This window comes from Lycium barbarum, chromosome 1 (genome assembly GCF_019175385.1).
Source record: "Lycium barbarum isolate Lr01 chromosome 1, ASM1917538v2, whole genome shotgun sequence".
NCBI classification, from domain to species: Eukaryota; Viridiplantae; Streptophyta; class Magnoliopsida; order Solanales; family Solanaceae; genus Lycium; species Lycium barbarum.
The window spans coordinates 149212468-149237421 of record NC_083337.1 but is presented as its reverse complement, the minus strand read 5'-3'; the positions used below and the strand labels follow the sequence as shown (position 1 = coordinate 149237421).

At 35.5% G+C, this 24954-nt stretch overlaps 1 protein-coding gene and 1 non-coding gene across 2 annotated transcripts; one reads left to right on the top strand and one right to left on the bottom strand.

Moving 5' to 3' along the window:
- Positions 1-123, bottom strand: LOC132619323 (small nucleolar RNA snoR86). The gene has a single exon (XR_009574680.1). It is a non-coding gene; the product is annotated as a small nucleolar RNA snoR86 (small nucleolar RNA).
- Positions 124-9478: 9355 nt separating this feature from the next.
- LOC132643246 (uncharacterized) lies at positions 9479-24315 on the top strand. Its single transcript, XM_060359913.1, has 3 exons — positions 9479-9757; positions 10369-10506; positions 23788-24315. The coding sequence occupies exons 1-3, from the start codon at positions 9629-9631 to the stop codon at positions 23968-23970; spliced, it is 450 nt and encodes a 149-aa protein (XP_060215896.1). The 5' UTR covers positions 9479-9628; the 3' UTR covers positions 23971-24315.
- Positions 24316-24954: the final 639 nt, after the last annotated feature.

Genomic DNA, 24954 nt, shown 5'->3' with positions numbered 1-24954 from the left:
AATATAGCGATTTGTTCGAGGCCGTAATCAATACGAGAAGATAGTTTGAAAGGCACGGAGAATCGCTATAAATATTGCCAACCTTCAATGCAAGCGTTTGTCATTTGAAAGACAACCTTGCTCTGCAAATTGGCTTTCTTAATAACAAAAAGAAGTAAAAAATAAATAAATAAATTTGGAAATCCATAAACATGGACAAAGGAAAAAGGCGTACGGTTGAGAGAGAAATCTGATTTCTGCGAATTGCAGAAAGGGGTTGGATTTATAGGCAGAAAAAACTGTAAAACCCTAAACCCGTGTGGATTTGGATCTGGATTTCAGTTTGGGCTTTTAGCCCAGTCCCAATTGGCCTATGGCCCAGCTTCTTTTTTCCTAAGTACTTAGGGGTCATTTGGTGCGGGATTCCCAGTATTAAGTCTGTGATTAATTACACTGTGCTTGGTTGACATCTTGACTGTATAAATTTGTTCCAGGATAAATATACCGTCACTCAAACACAATATAATCTTAATCTCAGACTCAATCCTGGATATCTCATCAAACTTAAGATTATTTTTATTCCACCTACTAGTTGGGATAAATTAGTCTAAAAATTATAATCCTAGGACTGTAATTTTGGATAATTTAGTCTGCAAATCAAATAACCCCTAAGTGGAAAAGGGAAGGGGGGTTTTCCTATAATTTTTTTCCCCGTAATTTTTTCCTATAGATATAAAAATATGTTAATATTTACCCGCTTCAGTTGGATTTTTGAATTTTCAAAAAGTAACGTAAGAGTTTTTTTACAAAAATATGTGCTAATTTGGTCAAATTTAAAATATGCACTCTTGCAATGAAAGTCAAAATTTAAAATATGCACTCTTGCAATGAAAGTCAACATATTGCAAACTTCCGAAATAAGCTATGGTCCAAGTCAACACATAATATATGACGAGTCAGTATTATTTGTGACTAATTCAAACGAGTAGTTAGGTGGGATATAGCATGAAATCATACTTGTTAGTCATGACTTGCACACTACATACTTCTTTGTTTGTTGAGTCGAAATGATATCGTATGGTTTGTGAGTAAACAACGTGACAAATATGTTTAATATTAAAGTCACAGGGGGTTGTCATGGTTTGTATGTCACGGCATAAAAGTGTACCTTTTTATTTTGTATCTTAGAAATCACAAAAGAGATGTATGACGTGTAAAATTGAATAAATAAATAATGAGGTTTCATGAGTGAAATGGAATAAATAGAGGAGAGGTACATAAAAGAAAATCTGAAATAAGTTTTAACAATGTACCATGAGTGAAAAAGTTTAAATCATGACAATTTGATATGTGTTATAAAACTATATGATTGGAAATAAACAAGAGAAGCAAACTAATAACTTTGTAGAAAGGAGGGAGAGATTGTATTTCACTTCTTGTTGATATCTCCTACAAATTGAGAACTTAACCATCTATTTATAGAGATGGTAAATCTCTTGATGAAGTCATCAATGACAACACCAAGAGTTAAAATCAAACTTGTGTTGCTTCATTTCTTCATTTCATACATGCCACCAAATGTACATGTACCTATTCTTTTTAGGACATGTGGAAAATCTAGACTCTATGGACATTCATATATATATTTTATAACACTCCCCCTTGGATGTCCATTGATAGATAATATGCCTCGTTAAAACCTTACTAGAAAAAAACCCAGTGGAAAAAAATCTAGTGAAGGAAAAAGAGTATATATTTCTAATAATATACATTTTGGTTGCCTCATTAAAAACCTTACAAGAAAAACCCAGTGGGACAAAACCTTGTATGGAAAAAAGAGTACAACATGTATTAACTCCCCATGATGAGAACTTAGGCCAAATATTTGAGTCTTCGCATTCCAATCTTGTGCACCATCTTCTCGAAAGTTGCGGTTGGTAGAGACTTGGTAAACAAATCAGCCATATTATCACTTGAACGAATCTGATGCACGTTGATATCACTATTCTTTTGGAGCTCGTGTGTGAAGAACAACTTTGGTGAAATGTGCTTTGTCCTATCTTATTTTATGAATCCTCCTTTCAATTGGACAATACATGCTGCATCATCTTCATATAAGATTGTGGGTATTTTATCACATTTCAAACCACACTTTTCTCGAATGAGATGTATCATTGACCTCAGCCACATAACTTCACGGCTCGCTTCATGAATAGCTATTATCTCAGCATGATTTGATGAGGTAGCCACAATAGACTGCTTTGTAGATCGCCAAGATATGGCAGCGCCCCCACAAATGAATACATAGCTTGTTTGAGATCTAGCTTTGTGTGGGTCAGATAAATACCCTGCATCGGCATAACCAACAAGATCGAGACTGCAATTGTTAGAATAAAATAATCTCAAATCGATAGTCTCCTTTAGATACCTCAATATGTGTTTAATTTCGTTCCAATGTCTCCTTGTAGGAGCACAACTATGTCTCGCTAATACATTAACTGAAAATGCTATGTCAGGCCTTGTGGTATTGGCAAGATACATTAGTGCACCAATTGTACTAAGATATGGTACTTCTGGACCAAGAATTTCCTCATTCTTTTCTTGAGGTCGGAACGGATCTTTATTCTCATCAAGTGATCGAACAACCATCGGAGTACTTAATGGATGTGCTTCATCCATATAAAATCGTTTCAACACTTTTTCTGTATAGGCAGATTGATGGACAAAAATGTCATTTGTCAAATGTTCAATTTGCAAACCAAGGCATAATTTTGTCTTTCCAAGATCTTTCATCTCAAATTTCTTCTTTAAATAATCAATTGCCTTTTTGAGCTCTGCAGGAGTTCCAATAAGGTTTATGTCGTCAACATATATAGCAAGTACAACAAACTCCGATATTACTTTCTTTATAAAAACACATGGGCAAATTGCATCATTTGTGTAGCCTTCCTTTAACAAATATTCACTAAGGCGGTTATACCACATGCGCTCGGATTGCTTTAAAACATTAATAGATGACGTGCCTCGTTAAAACCTTATTAGGAAAAAACCCCGTGGGAAAAAGTCCTAATGAAGGAAAAAGAGTACACATATCTAGTAATACGCTTTGAGAGCTGCCTCATTAAAAACATTGCCAGGAAAACTCAAATGGGACAAAACCTTGGTCAAGGGAAAAAAGAGTACAATGCGTATTTGCTCCCCCTGATTAAAGCATCACATAATTCTTGACGATGATGTAACAAATCTTGTATACCAACTTATCATATCTTGAGATTGACAGAGCTTTTATCAGATCTGTTAAATTATCATTTGACGAACTGGTTGATGATCTGCATCTTCCTTTCTCAGATAGAGTTGCATCATCGCCGTATAATATTGTTGCAATCAGGACAAGTACATCATGACTTGCTTCGTAATCTGTTGTTGTCTTTCTATGATTTGACTGTCATGACAATAATCCTTCATGGAAATAGATAACACATCTGGATTGAATTCTTATGTCAATTAGATGAATGCTCTGTATGTCTAAAATACTTGACAGTATTGGTTAGGACAAATACATTCATGTTAGGGCTTTCATTTACAATATGCAGTTGATCTATTTCAATAACTCCATATTGGAGTAAATTATATCATGCCTGTAGTTATAGCAAGATATATAAATGCATCAACTGCACAAATATATGGTACTTCAAGACCATTTCAATTTTCTCATTTCAGCAGATATAATCAAGTGCTTTTGGAAACTCTTCAAGAGCTCCAATAATATTCAAGTCATCAACTTGCATAATAATTTGAAAGGTTCTGATTATCATATAGAGACAAGGGTAAACATGATCTTATTTGTACCCTTCGTCAATAAATATTCATTAAGGCGATTTCAGTACATCAGCCTTGATTCATTTAATCCATTTAAGGATTTTAAACAAGTTTCCCAAGAATTTGTATATGCTTCAGGCATTTTGAATCCTTCAGAAATTTTCATATAAATTTTGTCAAGTAAGCCATATAGGCTGTGACAACTTCCATCATTATAAATAATGTGACATTTTCTGATGTTTGGACTGCTGGCCCAATAAACATTACGTTTACCAAGATGCATCATTTTACTTAGTAATTATTTCCACATCAACATGCTTTAAGAGACGTAGAAATCAAATCCTCACAACCTTATACAATATTGCGCGCTATATTGTATCAAAATATTGTCGACAAGATATCATGTTATATCGGTTCGCAATTCGACATAACTTACTGAGATCTCATCACTTCATTATTTTTAGGTACCTGAACCTCGCATAAGGTTTCATGAAGTGTTATGTCGTCGGCTCTTCAAGAGCACTTTGCCTCCTTGTTATGATCATTTGCTCCTCCTTTTTTTCAAGGATTATTATATTTGGAACCGATTGGTCTATCATGCTCCATGCATGTTGTAGACTCTGTCCTTCAGGGACATTAGGAGCATTTTGCAGATGAAATATGAAATAGTTGGGTCAGCAAATGCTTCCAGCATTTGACTTGAATTATGTGAGGATCATACTGATGATAATTCACAACATATTTCTTAGCTGTTTATTCTCTCCCCCTTATTTTAGTGACATATGTCCCCATTTTCTTTGGGAAAATCCATCTGTGTGCATCATGGTATATCCATTAATCATTTACCGCACATCAAATGCTAAAAGATGGAAATATCTAGTTCCTGACCCTGAACCAAATATGAGGGGAGAATTTATCAAAATTTATTGATCTGAAGCACACAAGTGCTGTTGTATGCAATACCAACATCTGAAACTCTGTTCTCATAAGCAATGGTTTGGCTGTATTATGGAGGCATCTAATGCCAAACCAACTTAGATATAAACCAGCATTATCAAGATGATTGTCTTGATTACATATTCTGAAAATTGTGCTTCCAACTCAATCATTTTGAGCAAGCAACTTCGTAAATATCAAACTGTCGGTTGACAATAAACATACATGTGACCGTCTCATAGATGCATCTATTTAAGACATCACATTGCAGGTGAAGGGGCCCATATTCACCTTTTATATTTTTCAGAATTTTGGGGATTCAGTCCCAACATTAGCTGGTGTAATCAACTTATCATGAGAACTAGCAACACAAACAAATTCTTGAAGAATCTTCTAGTTCTTCAATATATTTTTAATACTCAATTAACACATCAGATTTAAATCAGGACGATCAAAATGGTCTTGTCAACTTATAAAATTATCTGTACCCGTAAACTTCAAGTTTACTATGACGAATGTTATTTCTTTTAATAAACTTCTGGTTTACTATTGCATGAAATTGTATATCAATAAACTTCTGGTTTATCGTGGTATATGATCTCATCATGCTCGGGTAACATTTCACTTGTGTATTTCTTACCCATAGTAACTTGAAGATATTTAATATTCCGATCATTTGTAGTCTCAATATGATAACCATTTTTATTGTTAGTAAACTTCAGGTCTACTACAGTGTCCGATCGTACCAATTATGATCTACGATGAATGGTATTATCATATATAACATCTTCAAGAGACTTCAATTTATTTATCATAATCAGATATTATTTGGACATTGCTAGTGTCATCATACTTGTAAATAAATAATTATCTCTTCTGGAGCCTTTGATCATTAATTTCTATTACCAAATATTTCTTAAATACTTCTGGTACCATGAAAGCAAATTTCGACACTACTGGTGTCACGAAATAAACATTGAATTATAAACTTCAATATTTCAAACATCTCCTTCAGGGAGATTCATCATTAACTGAGTATTTTGTATCTAAACTCAAATACATAATAATCAAATCCTTCATAAAGAGATACATTAATTGTTATTTCCTTCAAGGAAATCAATAACAACTAACCATAATGTATTAATGTGGTTATAGGAGAAAGCATTCTACTCTGCTTCCTTTTTCCTTAGAATGATGCTTTAATATGTTTCGACGTACGACAGGTACGTGTAGCAATGTCTGAATTTCATATCACAAAAATATAACATCTGCATTCCTTGTATTTTATCCCTCTAGGAGATAAGTTGTGGTATTTGTTCATTCACTTCGGGGAATGAAACCTGATTATTTAAATGTGCTTGAAATACGACACTCATCAATAGCTCATTATTTTGCTCAAACACAAGAAGACATTGCTTCAGAGTATTTCTCAGATATTTTGGTAATTCTTTCTGCTTCAAGAGTAAAGTTTCAGAGTTTTACTGCTTCGGGAGTAAAGTTTCAAGTTTTACCACTTCGGAAGTAAAGTTTAAAGGTTGACTAATTCAGGAGTAAATTTCTGAATTCTACTACTTCGGGAGTAGATTTCAGAGTTGTACTATTTCAGGAGTAGAATTAAAAACCTTACTACTTCAGGAGTAAAATACATAGGCTTACTACTTCTGGAGTAGAATTCAAAGTTTGCTACTCGTGGAGCAAAATTATGAGTTTAGTACTTCGGGAGAAAAGCATATAATATTCATAATATTTCTTGTCAATTATTCTACCTCTTCTGGAGATGGATCATGATATTTTCACAATCAAATGCACGTTTATATTTATAGGCTTTACTACATATTATCACATTCACTTCAGGGAATGGATCTATATTTATAGCTTATATCAAAAGTTCTCATTCTTCAAAAATGGAACACAATCATCTGAACGTGCAGGCCTTAAGCATATCAAATTGTGATAGCTTAAAATTTCTTTTAAGATATTGCTACTTCAGGAGCAAATCGAGATATGCATATAATGTAGAGATTTTTCTCTAACATATTTTCAATATAAATCACAATATGGAGGCCTATATATGAATCATTACTTCCAATGATCCTGATCCATAAATACAAATAAATGTAGTGATACATTAGACTTGTGAAGTATGAATGTCACTTCTGGGATCATTCTAAAAACAAGTACCAAATTAACCACGACATACGCATATATAAACATAGCATGTACATTAGAAGTGAATTAAAAATATTAAACCAACAATAATAAGCAAAAGGCTCAAATCACTTTACCTGTGATGGAAACTGTTTTCATTATAAGATACTAGTATAACTTACTAGATACCCAAACCTCATGAAGAATTGCAAACAATACTTGATTACATACACCGTCGTGAACCGTTTCCCGGATAATTTATAATTGCAACCCCTTAAATAACAAAAAACTTCTGCATAAGTATATTATTTTAGATGGGTAGGACAATACCTTGATTTTCATTAAGGCATGGATGACACAAAGACGGTAGTACCGATATGGGCTAAACTCAAATAAAAGATTAGAGACTCGTGTTGATAACGTGTTATAAAACTATATGATTGGAAATAAACAAGAGAAGCAAACTAATAACTTTGTAGAAAGGAGGGAGAGATTGTATTTCACTTCTTGTTGATATCTCCTACAAATTGAGAACTTAACCATCTATTTATAGAGATGGTAAATCTCTTGATGAAGTCATCAATGACAACACCAAGAGTTAAAATCAAACTTGTGTTGCTTCATTTCTTCATTTCATACATGCCACCAAATGTACATGTACCTATTCTTTTTAGGACATGTGGAAAATCTAGACTCTATGGACATTCATATATATATATATATATATATATATATATTATAACAATATGGTTATAGCATGGAATCTTTTTGGAGCTTGAAACTCAAGGAAACATCCATTAAGTTTAAATCTTTATTTGTTCAAATTCAATGAACGTTTCAAAGAGTTCAATGAACGTTTCAAAGAGTCCAAACTTTTTTTGGCCTTGCGATTTGAAATCATGATTTCATGTTTTGATTTTAAATCAGCGATGGTTTATGAAATTTGCACAAAATTTCAGCTTCAACTTCATATCACGATTTTAAAATTTCAAATTGTCCAAAAAGTGGGATTTGAGATTCCAAATCATGTTTTCATTTTTTTTTTAAATGTAAAACTTGACCCATAATTTATATTTTGCAAAGAAAGACCCATCATTTTAAGTTATGCAAAAAAAAAAAAAAAAAAAAAAAGACCTATACTCGACGTGAAAAAATTATCCACACCACGCGGAATGATTATATTAAAGAATTACTAGTTTCTAGTATTCAAGATGACATGTCTCGGTTCTTTGCTCTTGGTATCCATGATTGGCTTACTGACAACTTAATATCTAAATTCAAGGAAGTTATAGAAGATGATTGGAGAATCTTCTTTGGATACACCTGCTGGAAAATTTGGATGTGGCGTAATAGTTATATTTTTTAAAAGGAGTATCTTTTGGTGGACAAAAAGATAACAACCCTTGTTAGCATGGTTAGAGCTTGTGCTACTTCTTGGCTTTCGTTGAAGAATATTGAGGAAGTGTCTAACAGCAAGCACATAGTTTCGTTCGGCTGGTCACCTCCTAGCGTTGGTGGGTAGCTTTGAACACAGATGGGGCTCTTCGAAGAAGTATCTTGATGGGAACTACAAGTGGTGTATTTCGTGATTCTGATAGCAGGTGGCTTGGAGGATTTTCAGTAAAAATTGGAGTTTGTACATCATTTAGAGCATGAGGAGTCCTCACTGGCCTTCAGGAAGCCTGGGATAGGGGTTGGCGCCAAGTTGGCTTGCAAATTGATAATGCTAGTGTAGTTCAGGTGCTGCGGTTGGAAGAACTGTGCCTCATCGGAATGGTGATATAGTCAACCGCATTCGTTACCTCTTATCTAGGAACTGGGTGGTCTCTGTTGCACATATTTACAGGGAGGCTAACTCGGTTGCTGATGGGTTAGCCAATATGGCGTTTAGTCAAGAGTCTCACTTTGAATGACATTCACACGTGCCTTCTAGCATTTTTTCGCGTGTTGCAGGAGATGTAGTTGAGGTCTCATTCTCTCGCCTAGTTTCGAGCTAGTTTCTTGTTGTTATTTCTCTTAAACAAAAAAAAAACTAGTTGCTGGTATTGTTGATTTTTGGATATAAATCTTTGTCAATTATGTGCATTTAAAAGTTTGTAATAACATGTAATTTAATTGTAAGCATTTATTTATAAGAGGACACAGAGATATGCGATTTAGGAATGCGGCGCCTTAGGATATTTCGATACCTTGTTACTGAACTATGATTTGCTCATTTGGTAAGATTGTATAAACGTTGAGGAAATTTTGATTGTTTTCATAAATTTTAGGGTTTTCATGTTTATGTGGAAAAAAAAAACATAAGAAATCCAAATTGCATGTCCAAATAAAATTTCCATTTCAAATTAACATCGTTTCAGATCACTGATTTCAAATCATGTCCAAACGAGCCCTAAGTGTGTTGGAGTTCAAAAATTGAATGGAGTCTCAAACTTCATAAAACATTCATGGAATTTAAATTCTTATTAAATCAAATTCTATAACATTCTTGGATAAAAAGCTTTTGAAGTTTTTTCGTGTTTTAACTAGGATATTCTTATTAAAATTTTATTTGTACATTAAAAATAACTAAACCTTAAACAATTTTAAAACACTAGCTAAAACTAGGTGTAAAAATCCTTAAAGTCTTGATTTGCCAATCTCTCTCCTTCCTACTCCCTCCTTAAACCCTTTTGAAAGCCCTAAATCTTGGTTTCCAAACTTGTAACACAATTCTTTCCTCCTTAACTAGAACAAATTGGCAAGAATGGAGGCAATAGCAGCAGGAGAAGAGAGGATAGTTTCAGAAAGATTAAGGCAAAAACTGAACGAAGTTAACAAAGCTGCCGAAACCCAACTCTCTGGCATTCAAGACCACGTCAATTTCACTCTTCAGGTTCTACAATCTCGTCTGCTCCCTCCTCTCTCACTTTGATTGGACACAGAGTTTTGTTCTTTTAAGATGTATGTAATGTACTCCCTCTGTCCATTTTCACTTGTCCTGTATTGACTTGGCACACTTGTCCATAAATAAATGACAATTTTACTATAGCACCGGCCCTAATAGTTATTAAGTTATCTAATGTGTGAAATCAATCAAATATACTACTATAAAAGTTGTGTAGTCATTAATAATTCCTTGAAGTTTTCAACACAATAATTAATAATAAGGGTAAAATATGTATGGAATGGTAATTTATTTCTTGGTTTTCTAAAATGAACATCTATTTTTAGTATACATGACAAATAAAAATGGACGGAGGGAGTACTAAAATGACTTTTGAATCCTGTGGTTTTAAGTCTGCCATAGTATGTTTGAATTGTCAACCTACTAAATATAGAATGAGGCACTTTTTTTTGGGACATACCAAGAAAGAAAGTAAGGCTATTAACTTGGGAAGGAGGGAGTATATATTTACTGTCACACTGATATACTTGTCTGCTGATTATTGTGTTTTAATTCGGGTGTTTTTTCTTTTTCTTTTTATTGTTAATGGGAATGTGCAGCAAGCTTATTTCAGATGTGCTTACGAATGCTTTGATAGGAGAAGAAACCAAGAGGAGATTGGGCGCTGTGTCGAGCACTGCAGTGTTCCTGTGCACAATGCTCAGCATCTTGTTCAGAATGAGATGGCCAAGTTTCAGGTGAAGTTCATTTCTTTTATTCCTAATTTTATTTTTTCTTGCTGTCCGAATCATATCGAAACAATGAAACGTGCTGCTTGTTACTATGTTATTGTTGGGCTTTTTTCTTTCTTTTTTGATGACAAGGGAATCCGCAGCCGCTACCCTTTGGGTGCGCACAGGGTAAACCCCGCTCCTGTGCAATAGGCCAATAGCCCGCAAACCACACACAGGAGAGATAATGTCACGCCCCAAACCTGGGGAGGTGTGGCCGGCACCCGGTGCCCTTACTTGACCCCGAGCGTACCAATATGTAACTCATATACTCTGGACATAATCAGGTTACTTAAGCCATCAAGGCCAACTCTTATTACTTTCTAATACCATAGGCCGATAAGGCCATAACTCATACTGAATCTATCATCAAATATTACTAGCACACATAGAGGATGAAATAGGAGGTCACATGAGATGCTTTGGCTGTGTGTGTCTTACGTAAACCTCGAAATGCACTCCGTTGTTAGATGTGCCATCAGGATGATCAATGGTGTTAAAAGGATGAGGTAAATCTTAATTTACATGGAGGGAAGTTATCTAAAAAGATTTATGATCTTTTCGAATCTGTGTACATAGAACGTAACGGAAAAAAGTATCCATATAACTTTACCAAAAAAAAAAAGTATCCATATAGGGGACACCAACAAGTTGGATTAAGGTTCAGTTATGATTGATGCACTTACATTAGCTCGGATATTTGTCAAGAATCTTTTTCATTTAGTTGAGATTTGTATGTGAGTAGAGAAGCTTGAAATTTAAAGAATCTATGGTTTTATAAAACCTCTAATTTGTCTGGTCGAGTATTGGAATGAAGAAGACCAAGTGTGGTGGGGTTGATATAGAGCATACATAAAGCTGACCATATCTAGTTTGTAATTGAGGTTTAGTTGTTGTTTTGAATTCTTAATGAGTTATTTGACATATTTGACTTTATTTTCCAATTAATATAAATCACAGTTGTGCTAATTGCGCATTTAGATGGTCTGAAATGAGATAGTAGCGATTTGGAATACCTTTGGCTATCAAAACGCTTATCCTTTTAAGCTACACTTTAGTAGCAAATTTGTTTAAGAAAAATATGATTCCAACAATTTTCATTAGTAATTTTACTATTTAAGCCTTTCAATTTCTCTAGTAGCTTAAGAAATAAGTAGTTGTTGTTTTGATTAAGGTTCTGTTTTCTGTCCTTTCTTTTTGTTTGATAAGTTCTTCTAATGAAGGTTTCATCAAGAATATTGGTATATGATTTCTCTGGGAATTGCATTTTAGGTTAGTAGTGACTTGGGAACACATTCTGGTTAAAAAAAGGAAACGATCTACATATTAGATAATACAGATCAAATTAAGGTATAATTTCTTACTTTAGAAGTGTGATTGCATCTATCTAGGGAAAAAAGTCAATAAGCTTCATGCAGCTCGCCCCTATGAGAGAGAGAGAGAGAGGGAGAGATTTGTTTGAAGGGTGAGGGTTTAGATATGATAGATTAGGTAGTGCAATCGCTTCCTAATCCCCCTTCCCCCCTTCTTTTCCCACCAAACACATACACACCTAACCCAACAGCACTTTGTGAATTATATATATGTATCTCTTTTGATAAGGTAAAGTTTTATTAGTGAACACTACCAAGATGTGATGTTACCTTATTCAAAAAAAAAAAAAAAAACACTACCAAGATGTTTGGTTTGCGGGATATTGCACAGGAGCGGGGTTTACCCTTTGTGCACCCGAAAGGTAGCGGTTGCGGGTTCCCTTGTCATAAAAAAACACTTCCAAGATGGTACTGCAGCAAAATTACAAAAGCAGGACTCGTTTTACAACTGCATATTCCAAGATTCTAACAACTCCAGCATATTATTCAAATTTGAATCTAAATTCCCATCCAAGAGTACATAATTCTGCACACATCTATATTTAATAACAGAGGCCACCTCCTTTTTACCTTTAAAGATCCTCCTGTTTCTTTTGGTCCTTATATTCCAAGCAAAGCATAGGAGAGCTGACATCCAAATCTTCTTATGAACCCTGCCAGCATATTATGTCTTCCTGCAGCCTAACAAACTTTTAAAATTGAAGGGTACTGCAAAATATACACCAAACACTGTCAAGAATATTGCCCAGATTTGCCCAGTGAAGCTGAAATGTACGAAAAGATGCTGAATAGACACATTAGATATTTCACGTTAGCAACACCTGCTACATAGGCACATAGCGTATACCCTTAAGGTTGTGAAGTATAATTTTAAGATTGTTGATACTATTTTCTGCCTTCTCCATCTCTTAAGATTGAGTTACTCCTAGTTTTGATTTTCTTCACATCCTCATCTTGCTCAACCAAGCTATCATCTCTACCACATTAATATGTTTAAAACCCCAAAATCAATTAAGCTTTTTTTATTGATAAAAAACCAAGTAGATGTTGATTCCCATATTAATCCATTATAAGTAGAAATTTTTCTTGGGGGTGGGGGTGGGGGCGGGGGCATGAATCAATTAAAAAGTTCACTGATATAATTGGATGGTCTAGTTTCTTCTTCTCCTCTCAACTCTTAAATTGCCGCAAGAGAAAGTTGCTTCAGTGAAATCAAATGTTCAAATGATTCTCACTTGATGATGTTGATGTTCTTGTGAGAGCAAGGAGCTGCTGAACCTTGTGACTTGACACTATCATACTTGTGTGACTGGTTTGGGCTGAATAGGTAATTTGTCTCTGTTTTTTTTTTTTCCGCAATCGGTAAAATAAGTTTATTATTGTTGGGAACCAGCAAAAGGTGGATAATAACTTTAAAGAGTATTTCAAGACCCAAGAAAATCTATCATGCAAGCCGGCTGTAAACCATTGACATTGACCATGTGGCACCAAAAGTTAAGCAATACTACACATTTGTGTCTAAGATTGAGAATGTTGTCTCTTCTGGCTTCAAAGATTAGCATTATGTTTCCTTCCAAATAACCCACCACACAACTACAGGGATAGTGCTCCGAATCTTAAAGGAGACTTTAGACATGCCTATCTTTTTGTAAACAACAAATTTTGCGTCGAGAAAAATAATAATCAAGATAGGAAATAACAAATGTAGTATTTGATTTCGAGTATAATGAGTGTTACAATCCTCTGATTCTTCCAAATATAATATGAACTATGTTGAACTTGAATTCGATTTAGATTCAAGGGTTTTAGTAGCTTGGTCTCGAATCTTCGTCTTGAACTTTGATTTGAATTCTTCGCCACAAACACTTGGATGGTTGTCACGAATCATGAATATAGATTTCACGAACAAGTAATTTGATCTTGGACGCTTTGGTTAATTTGTCTTTTGTTCTAATCTTGAACTTGAACTTGAACGTGAGCTTGATTGCTCGAACTTGTAGAGAAATCTGCGGCCTTTGATCCACGACCTCTCTTGTTCTTGGTTCTAGTCCCATTTATGAGTTATGAGGACACTTATTTATAGTTCTGGTGTAGTTGTGTGATTTGATTGGTCAGGTCACATTCATCCGGTGACAAGCTCCAATTTGATTGACCGGAACATGTCATATACTCATTTGACATGATTTCATTGGCTTATATATTTAACTTGGATTGCCATGTCATTTGACACGTGGAATAATTTTATTGGCTCATTTATTTGACTTGGATTGCCACATTATTTGACATGTGGCATGAGCCTGGACTTTAAGATGGGCTAATAGCTATTTGGACCTTGGGCTAATAAAGCGGGCTCATCATTTGTAGCCCAATTAAATGAGCTAGCCCTATGTGTTTAGAGTTAAATAATTAATCTAATTATATTAACCATAATATTAATTTGGACTATCGTCTTGAATTTGATATAGTCCAAATTATTTGATGAATTTAAATCCTATAAAATTTAAGTACTCACAAATGCGTCCTACTTCAAGACTTGTCAAGTTTAGACTTGTTAAAAGTCGACGGACTAGACTTGAAGTACTATTAAGACATCGTCATAATTCTTTTTGTTGTCTTATAGCAACTGCTTGTTCCCAAGGCATGAGAAACGATTTGGACAATATATTAATACATGAGCTTGCTTTCTTTATTTGTTTAATGGCTTGATGTAGAGTAAGCTCAATGACTTGACTTTGAGAGGTGTACTCTTAAAGCTCAATTCATGCAAATAAATGGTTTATAATTTGCAGATTCTTTTCAATGCTTTCCCGTAGCTTAATTCATGAAAGGCCCATTATCCTTTAATCCTTATTGGATTAAAAATCTTTCACGTTGCAGGACAAAATTTACCATACATATTAGCTGAAATTTTGTTTTGTTGGACGTGAATATGGATCCAAGACGTTTAGCAATTTGCGGACTTCAATTGCTAAAAGAACTCTTGGACTTTAGTAGGAAAAATGAATTACTTTACAACCTATTTGAAGAGATCTACGCCTTCTTGTCCTTATCCAAAAAATATTTGACTTATCAGGTGTTTGAGTTTGTTTTGAACTAGGAGACTAATTGTCTCACTACTCTATAAATAGCAGCTTTCACTATCAGTCATTCATAAAAAATAACCGACGAAATTGTGGAGGATCTGCTGAAAAGTCACAGCTAGTCGATTGACGTTAATTTTCGTAAGCCCCTTGAAAACCCATTCTGCTATTTTTTGTTCTTTCAGTTCATCTTTCCAAAGCGTGTGTCAAACATCTTTGTCTTTGTCATAATATTTTAGATTATTTGGTTAGGTCTTTTGATGATATTCAGTCAACAACTTTTATTGACTTTTCAAATATGAAATGCTTTTGTCTTGCTCCATCTTCCGAGTGCGCTACATAGATAGATTGCTAACTAAAATAGTTTCCTTGTGACCAAGTCCACTTCTTTTTGTATCTTGTTTTGGCTATCATTTTGTTTCACACCATGTGATGCAAATAGTGTAAAGCTCCTCCTATTCTAACATATAATATTTTTTTCTTTGCAAGAAATATCCCTACGTGAAATCATTCTTTGGCTTTTTGTTTCAAGCACCTTTTTTTTTCGTCATGCTAATTTCTTTCTTTATGTCACTTCAACAAGTACAATATAACTTTCTTTATGTCACAATCAGAAGGTAGTGCTTTTGAGCCAAAGCTTGAAGTATTTACTTTTGTAAATATACAATTGAAGAATTCTTGAATTTGGTGTCTTTATCACATGCTTTATCATCCATTTTAATTTTGATATGGCAAATTTTTTTGATTGCAAACTTTAACATGGAAAAAGTCAATAAAGAGGGCCCACATAATTATCATTCATAAAATTATTTGCTTTACCTTCCAACATGTTTTTTTTTTTTTTTTTTTTTTTTTTTTTTTTTTTTTTTTTATAACCCTCAGGGGTTGGCCTGGTGGCAATTGGCTTGAGCCTTGGGGTGCTCCCTTTCAAGGTCTCAAGTTCGAAACCCACTGGGTGCAAACAATTTCTGAGGGCCATCGGACTGGGTAAAACCCTGAATTACCTGTGGTGCACTTGCGGGAAACTCCTTGCCGAGGGCCTGTGCACCCCCGGGATTAGTCGGGGCTTAAAGAGCTTCGGACACCCGGTGCTTAATCAAAAAAAATAAATTGTTTTTTTTAATTTCCTCGTTCTTCGGCAGCAACTAGATGAGAAAAAAGAATTGTCTCCTTTATCTTGATTGATGTTAGTTTGCAGTAATTTAGGCAGTGACTTATTCGTGCAGTTTATCATAAAATCAATAGATATCGACTCTAAGCCACTGTTTAAAAAAACTCTAAGCCGAAGACTTTTAATTCTGTCAAAGCAAAGACAATTACACCGTCAATGCCAAAGACTTTATTTTGTCCGAAGCAAAGACCAATACACCGTCGATGCTGAAGACTTTATTTTGTCCGAGTCGAAAACCCTGACACCGTCTGAGTTGAAGATTTTACTTTTGTCCGAGGCAAAGATCATTACACCGTCTAAGCCTTTATTTTGTCTGAAGCAAAGATCATACACTGTCAACACTAAAGATTTTTACTTTCGTCCGAGGCAAAGGCCATTACACCATTTATTTTCTGAAGCAAAGACCATTACACCGTCTGAGCTGAAGACTTTATTTTGCCCGAGACAAAGACCATTATACCATCTAAGCCAAAGACTTTATTTTGTCTGAAGCAAAGACTATTGCACTGTCTATGCTAAAGACTTTTATGTTTATCTGATGCAAAGTCCATTACACCATTTGAGCTGAAGATTTTTTATCATAAGCAAAGATCAAAACACCCTTTATGCTAAGGATTGCTACTTTTGTCGGAGGCAAAAACCATTACACCGTCTAAGACAAAGTCTTTCATGTCCGAGGCAAAATTATTACATTGTCTACGCTAAAGACTTTACACTGTCTGAGCTAAAGGCGTGACATCGTCTGAGCTAAAGACTTTACAGTGTCCATACTCAAAGAAATCGGTCATACAATGTTTGGATTCAAAACCACGGTTATTGCTTTACCAAGTTAACGTGTTGATAAACACTTTTTTTGCAATTTGAATCATGGCTTACTTCAGAGATTCGATATCTTTTTCCTCCAAGTCACAATACCTTATGATATCGGACTATAAGGACAACAAGGTGGAGACGAGATTGTTTGTTGATACACCATTAGATGGCCAGTATGCTGCTCAGTGGCCACCTTTGGGGAATCCATCTTGTTTGAACGACTGAACTCTTGAATACAACAGTCGTTCGTCCAAGACATTACTTATCTCCTCGAATCATCATACTAAAACTGTTGCAAGTTCTTTATCATGCCTAGAGCGATGAATCATGAATCGAGATATTAGTTGGAGTGATACTTTCACATTTGATAGTGAGTTTCACTACATTCATCGTTATTAGGAGTGGGCTGAAGATGTCCTTAGCAGGAGTCCCAAGACTTTGAAGGACGCAGAAAATTATGATGTTGTATATGGTTCAGTTTTCACTTATGGCCGTAATACAAACATCATGCAAGACTTCTTCTAAGCTTGGTGGCCTCTTACAAAACATTACTTACCTCTGCTAGAGAATTATCTATATCACTTCGGGACTTACACGCAATTGGCAGTCTGCCCATATTAGGAAGTCCTTACGAGTAGTTGTGTCAAATGTTTTAGAACTTACAGACACATATGACATGGAAAGAAGATTTCTCCCTCTGTGCGTTTATTTGATGCCTTCCATCGGCTATGAAAGGTAAATAATAATAACCCAAATGTTCTTGTGAGAAAATTTAGAGGTAGAAGTGAGGTCTGCGTACATCTTACCTTCCGCATACCCCACTTATGGGACCACACTGGGTATGTTATTGTTCTTGTGAGAAAATTGTGTAAGAAGGCTGCATAGTATGAACAACCAACGCTAAGGGGAAAAAAAAAGTTTGCTCATCTCAAATTGACGCACAGTGCAACTGGGGCAATTAATACAACAACAACAACCCAGTAAAATCCCACAGCGTGGGGTCTGGGGGACTGGGGCAATTAATAAGGCTGTTAATTGGTCGACTGTTGAAGAAGTCTTATTCCATGAGTTAGGAGTTAAGAACCATAAGATGAACATAACATACATGGCTGCCTTTTTTTTCTTGATGGTTATGTATATTTGTGCTCCCTACAAAAGAGGGCGATGTCATTTGTCTTGGCATTTCCAAAATCGCGTGTCATCTGCCATGTGGATGAAGAACTAGCCTTATAGTCCTTATCTTAGCTAGCATTTGCAGTGGTTTAAACACAAATTCAAAATGCTTGCAACTTAATCTCGCCCGATCTTGCTTTCCGGGCCATTACATATATGAATGGTTAGCCTATTAGTTCAAATCATTATCCATTGGCAAATGGGTCAACTGATCCTCTTATGGTCTCATCTTCGGCGAGTTGCTGCTAGGTACTTTGAAGAAAGTCATCTCCAAAACTCTACCCCTTTTTTGACAGGAACATTTGGGTTATTGCTATTTCCCTCTCGTAGTTGATGGAAGGCATCAAATAAATGCTCACAAGTCTGAGGGAGAAATCTTCGTTCTATGTCATATGTGCCTGTAAGTTCTACAACATTTGGCACAACTCCTCGTAAGGACTTCGTGTTATGAGTAGACCGGTCAATTGCGTGTAAGTCCTGAAGTGATATAGATAATTCTCAAGCAGAGGTAGCAATGTATTTGTAAGAGGACACTAAGCTTAGTAGAAGGCTTGCATGATGTTTGTATTACGACCATAAGTGAAAAGTGAAAAGTGAACCACACACAACATCAAAAAAATTTGCGTCCTTCAAAGTCTTTGTAGCTCCTGCTAAGGACATCTTCAGCTCAATGCTAATAACGACGAATGTAGTGAAACTCGTTATCAAATGTGAAAGTGTCACTCCAACTAGTCTTTATGCATGATTTGTCGCCCTAGGCATGGTAAATAACTTGCAATATTTTAAGTATGATGATTGGAGGAGCAAAATATCCATGTCTTGGGCGGACGACTATTGTATTCAAGAGTCCAATCGCTTAAACAAGATGAGTTGCCCAAAGGTGGCCACTGAGCAGCATACTGGTCAACTAATGGTGTATCGACAAACAATCTCATCTCCACCTTGCTGTCCTTATGATTCGATATTATAAGGTATTGTGACTTGGAGGAAGAAGATATTAAATCTCTGAATAAACCATGATTCAAATTGCAAAATAAAAATGTTTACCAACATATTAACTTGGTAATGCAATAATCACAGTTTTCAATCCAAACATTGTATGGCCGATTTTTCTGAGTATGGACATTGTAAAGTCTTTGCCTTAGACGGTGTAAATTTTTTGCCCCGGATAATATAAAGTCTTTGGCTCAAACAGTGTAATAGTCTTTGCTTCGGACAAAATAAAGTCTTTGGCTTAGACGGTGTAATGGTCTTTGCCTCGGACAAAAGTAAAATTCTTTAACATAGATGGTGTTATGACCTTTGCTTCAAACAAAAATAAAGTCTTCAATTCAGACTGTGTAATGCTCCTCGCCTCGGGTAAAAGTAAAAGTCTGTAGCGTAGCCGGTGTAATTGTCTTTGGTTCGGACAAAAGAAAGTCTTTGGCTTAGATAGTGTATTGGTCTTTGCCTCGGACAAAAGTAAAAGTCTTTAGCATGGACGATGTTAGTCTTTGCTTCGACAAAATAAAGTCTTTGGCTCAGACTGTGTAACTTTGCCTCAGACAAAAGTAAAAGTCTTTTAGTGTGGACGGTGTAATGGTCTTTGCTTCGGACAAAATAAAGTCTTCGGTTTAGACGGTACAATGATCTTTGCCTCGGACAAAACTAAAAGCCTTCAGCTTAGACGGTGTCATGGTCTTCGACTCGTAGAAAATAAAGTTTTGGCTTAGACAGTGTAATGGTCTTACCCTCGGACAAAAGTAAAAGTCTTTAGCATAGACGGTGTTATGGTTTTTGCTTCGGACAAAATAAATTCTTCAGCTTAGACTGTGTAATGGTCGTTGCTTCAGACAAAAGAAAGTCTTTGGCTTAGACGGTGTAATGGTCTTTGTCTCGGACAAAAGTAAAAGTTCTTTTAGACGATGTAACGGTCTCCGCTTCACACAAAATAAAGTCTTTAGCTCAGACGATATAATGGTCTTGGCCTCGGACAAAGATAATAGGCTTTAACATAAACGGTGTAATGGCCTTTGTCTCAAACAAAAGTAAAAGTCTTTAGCGTAGACTGTGTAATGGTCTTTGCTTCGGACAAAATAAAATCTCTGTCTCAGACAAAAGTACAAATTTCCAGCTTAGACAGTGTCATGGTATTTGCGTTTAAGTCTTCAACGTCGACAATATATTGGTCTTTGTCTCGGATAAAATAAAATCTTTAGCGTCGATGATGCAATGGCCTTTGCCTCGGACAAAATTAAATGTCTTCGGCTTAAGAGTCAATATCTATTGATTTCATGATAAAGTGGGCGCAGATAAGTCACTGTCTAAATTACTTTAAACTAATAGTAGTCAAGATAAAGGAGACACTATTTTTTCCCCATCTAGTTGCTGCCGAAAAATGAGGAAATCAAGAATTTTTTCTTATTCAAGCATGAAGTTGAAAACATGTAGAACGGAAAGAAACTAATTTCATGAATGATAATTATGTGGTCCTATTTATGGACGTTTTCCATTTTAAATGTTTGCAATAAAAAGAATTTTGCCTTTGTCAAAATTAAAATGGACGATAAAGCATGTGATGAACGACACCAACATATTCAAGAACTCTTTCACCCTATGTCTACAATAGTAAATGTTTCAAGTTATGGCACAGAAGTACATTGTACTTTTTGACTGTAACATAAAGAAAGTTACATTTTGCTTATTTAAAGTGTCATAAAGAAAGAAAATTAGCATGAAGAAGAAAAAGGGTGCTTGAAACAAAATCAAAGACTGCTTTCACATAGGGATGGTTCTTGCAAAGGAAAAAGTACTACATGTTAGAATAGGAGGAGCTTTACACTATTTGCATCACATATTCCAGGAAAGTTGTCCTTAAAAGGTGTATTGCCCATTGGATTAAACTTTAAAGGTAGAAGAAGAAACAAAGAGTCTCTCTGCAAACAATAATGGAAAGAAAGAAAATACCTATCAGATGCAAAGGGGCGAAGACCATGAACTTCTCTCGAGTATGTTTGTGAAAAGTCAAAAAAAAAAAAAAAAAAAAAAAGAACTGACAAACAAAACAAGAAGCAAAAAAAGGGGGGATTTGGTCACAACGAAACTACTTCTTAGTTAGCAATCTCCTGGCAAAAATGATGTACCGCACTTGTAACATGGAACAAGACAAAAACAGTTTATATCTTGAAAAGTCAATAAAAGTTTTTATTGAATATCATCAAAAGACGTGCTCCTTTAATCTCTAGCTATCACCAAATAATCTAAAATATGATGATAAAGACAAAGATGTATGACACACTTTGAAAAGATATTATCAACTGAAAGGAAAAAAAAAGCAGAATGGGTTTTCAAGGGGCTTATGAAAGTTGACGTCGAATTGTCAATCGACTTACAGGAGATTTTTCAGCAGATCCTCCGCGATTTTGTCAGTTATTTTTTAAAGAATGGTCAATAATGAAAGCTACAATTTGTAGAGTAGTTAGGGAGACTATTAGTCTCCTAGTCCAAAATAAACTTAACACATAATAAGTTAAATATTTTTGGGGTAAGGACAAAAATGTGTAAATCTCTTCAAATAAGCTGTAACGAAGCACCTTTTTCTACTAATATAATTGGGTTAATTAGTTAACTCCAAATATATTAGGCTAGTCTATTTAATTGGGCTACAAATGATAAACCCGCTTTATTAGCCCAAGCTCATGACACGTGTCAAATGATGTGGCAATCCAAGTCAAATAAATGAGCCAATAAAATTGTGTCAAATGATGTGGTAATCCAAGTCAAATAAATGAGCCAATAAAATTGCGTCAAATGATGTGGTAATCCAAGTCAAATATATGAGCCAATTACATCATGTCAAATGTGTCGATGACATGTTCCGGCCAATCAAATTGGAGCTTGTCACTTGATGAATGTGATTGGTCAGGTTCAAACCGACCAATCAAATCACATAGCTACATCACAACTATAAATAAGGGTCCTCATAACTCATAAAAGAGACCAGAATTAAGAACAGAAGAGAGCTCGTGGATCAAAAACTGCAGATTTCTCTACAAGTTCAAGCAATCAAGTCAAAGATCAAGAACAAAAGGAAAATCAACCAAGGTGTCCAAGATCAAATTACTTGTTCATGACATATAGTGTCCGTGGCGAATAATTCAGATCCAAGTCAAGATGAAGATTCGAGATCAAGCTACTCAAGCCATTGAAAATAGATTGAATTTAAGTTCAACATAAGTTCATATTATTCTTAGAAGAATCGGAAGATTATCATAGATATTGTTAGTTGTAACACTCATTATACTCGAAATCAAATACTACATCTGCTACTCAATTTTCCTGTGTTGATTATCATTTTCTCTACGCGAAATTTGTTTTTTACATTTTACCAGCTAACAAAAAGTCCCGGGGTGGGGGTGGGGGTGGGGGTGGGGGTGGTTGTTAGGATGAGACCCATAAGGAAAAATGCCAGATTTGAAATGTAACTTGACAATGAAGGAACAGACGATTGACATCATCAGCATCTTCTTCACAGAGTGAGCATCTGTTGCAAAGTGGGAGGATGCCTCTCTTCTGAAGATTGTTCAGGGTAAGGCATTTACCCTTAATGATAAGCAAGAAAAGCATTTGACTTTGTAAGGTGCCTTGTTCTTCCAAATAGATATCCATGGTCAAGGAATGAGAGAGTGTAGTCAGAGACTCGCAGTGGCGTAACAGCTTCTAATAGAAAACACACCTTTGGAGTTCAGATTCCAAAAGAGATATTCTTGTTTGGACATCAAAGGTCGTACCCCATTGAGGAGAAGAGTGAACTGCATGTATTCTTCTAAGATGTATGAACCACCCAAAGTCTTGCCAGATGTCTGCAATAGTAGAATTTGGGCCACTTTTGCATCTGAAGAGAGATGGAAAAGTTTCTTTCAGAGAGGCATGTCGCCACTCGCCTCTCATTTGTTTCTGAGTTGGATTGGCCAAAACGATCCTGGTTTTAGGTTTTTTAATTAGCCCAGCGGGTTGCCTTGAACCCTTATTAGTGGGTGGCTTGTTATATTTTAGATTAGCTTTCCTTTCTTGGGCTAGGCATCTTGTCTCCCGCTCCCCCTTTTCCGTATGCGTACAACAGGGAGGCTTGGGTTGGGGGGTTTATTACTTCCTTTATAATCTGATAATTGGTCATTGTCTCAAGTTACTTCCTTTATAATCTGATAATTGGTCATTGTCTCAAGTTCACTGAAGCGGTGGCATTTGGAGACGAAATTTCGCAATTATGAAAACTACACATCCCATAATAGTAATAATAGTCAGTGTTGCTTCATGGGCGAAGCCATGCACTTTAGATAAGTGCGCTCTTTAAATAAGGACGTCCAACGTGATCTATGAGAAACATTCGATTATTTAGATCTCGATTTTAAGGAGTGGATTAATATCAACATTATTGGATATTGAATTTTTGTTATCATAGTATTAAATTCATATATGTATGATATTTTTGGTAATTTGTGCTTCAATAGTAAAAGGCGAGAGTTTTTTTTTTTCCATCCCAGCAAAAGGCATTTGCTGAGCTTCAGCTCTTTTTGCTTTTTAAAACACTGGTAACAGTAATAGGAATTATACTTGCGATTTGGTAGAGAAGTTTATTAATGTAATTTTGTGGTTACAGGAAAGACTGCAGAGGTCTCTAATGGTGTGCCAAGACAAGTTTGAGAGTGCTAAACTCCAGAAGAACAAAAGTGATGCCACAAAGGAACTGGAATCATGTGTTGACCAGTCGGTTCATGACAGCATCAACATATTGCCACATCTTGTTGCAAAACTAAAGGGTTCTCTCGGCATGAGCAATTGAACAAATGTAGCATCACCATGAATTTGAAGAAATGAGGGTTTTCTTTTTTACTTCGAAAATATTAGTCTTCATAAATGGCATGCTTAGATGAGTTAAGTAATGAAAATCAACTCAAGTAGAAGTAACGAAAAATGACTCCAATTTTGCAGACTGTAAATCAGGTGCATCTGAAGTTGTTAACTTTGCACTGATCAAAATTCTTACAGTCGCCTGGCCGCGATTCACCCATTTTGCCGTTGGTGAGTCCAAAGGATTCTAGAAACTGTACGTTACTACTTTATGGAAGCTCTACAACAATGATCGTGCACGCGGATTATCAATAAAATAACTCGAACTCTCTGTTTCCGTTTACTGTGTTCTTACTCAATTTTGATTACGTTTGCTGCTGGTGCAACTAGATTTGCTAGCACAACGTATAGAGGCAGGCAATTCTACGGAATGTCGTGCAATTGCTCCAACACCTTACAACTATGCAATTATACAATGATTAGTTGGGGTTCTACAGAGTCTTTTTTATGCCACTATTCACAGAATTGCCCTTCTTTTGGGTGGTCTTTAAATTTTGCCCCTCATATTTGCGGTCTTTAAATTTTGCCCCTCATATTTGTGGTCTTTAAGTTTTGCCCTTAGCTTGGATACCTGAGGTTCTGGGTTCGAATCCCCGCTCAGGCATAAAATAAAAAAATAATTTCGCAAGGCAGGGCTGGAGGGAGTGTAAGCCGGATCCGGCATAAAGTCTTTAAGAAAAAACTAAAGTTATGCCGGAGGGGGCATAATTTTTCCTCAAGGCATAGTTTTAGTTATGCCTTATGGGGCAAAATTTTTCCATAAGGAACTATGCCTTATGGGGCAGATTTTTAATTAAGGCATAACCAAAAGTATGCCTCATAAGGCAGAATTTTTCCTTAAGGCAAACTTTTAGTGTTGCCTTAATGAAAAGTTTCGTCTTATGGGGCATACTTTTAGTTATATTTTATGGGGCAC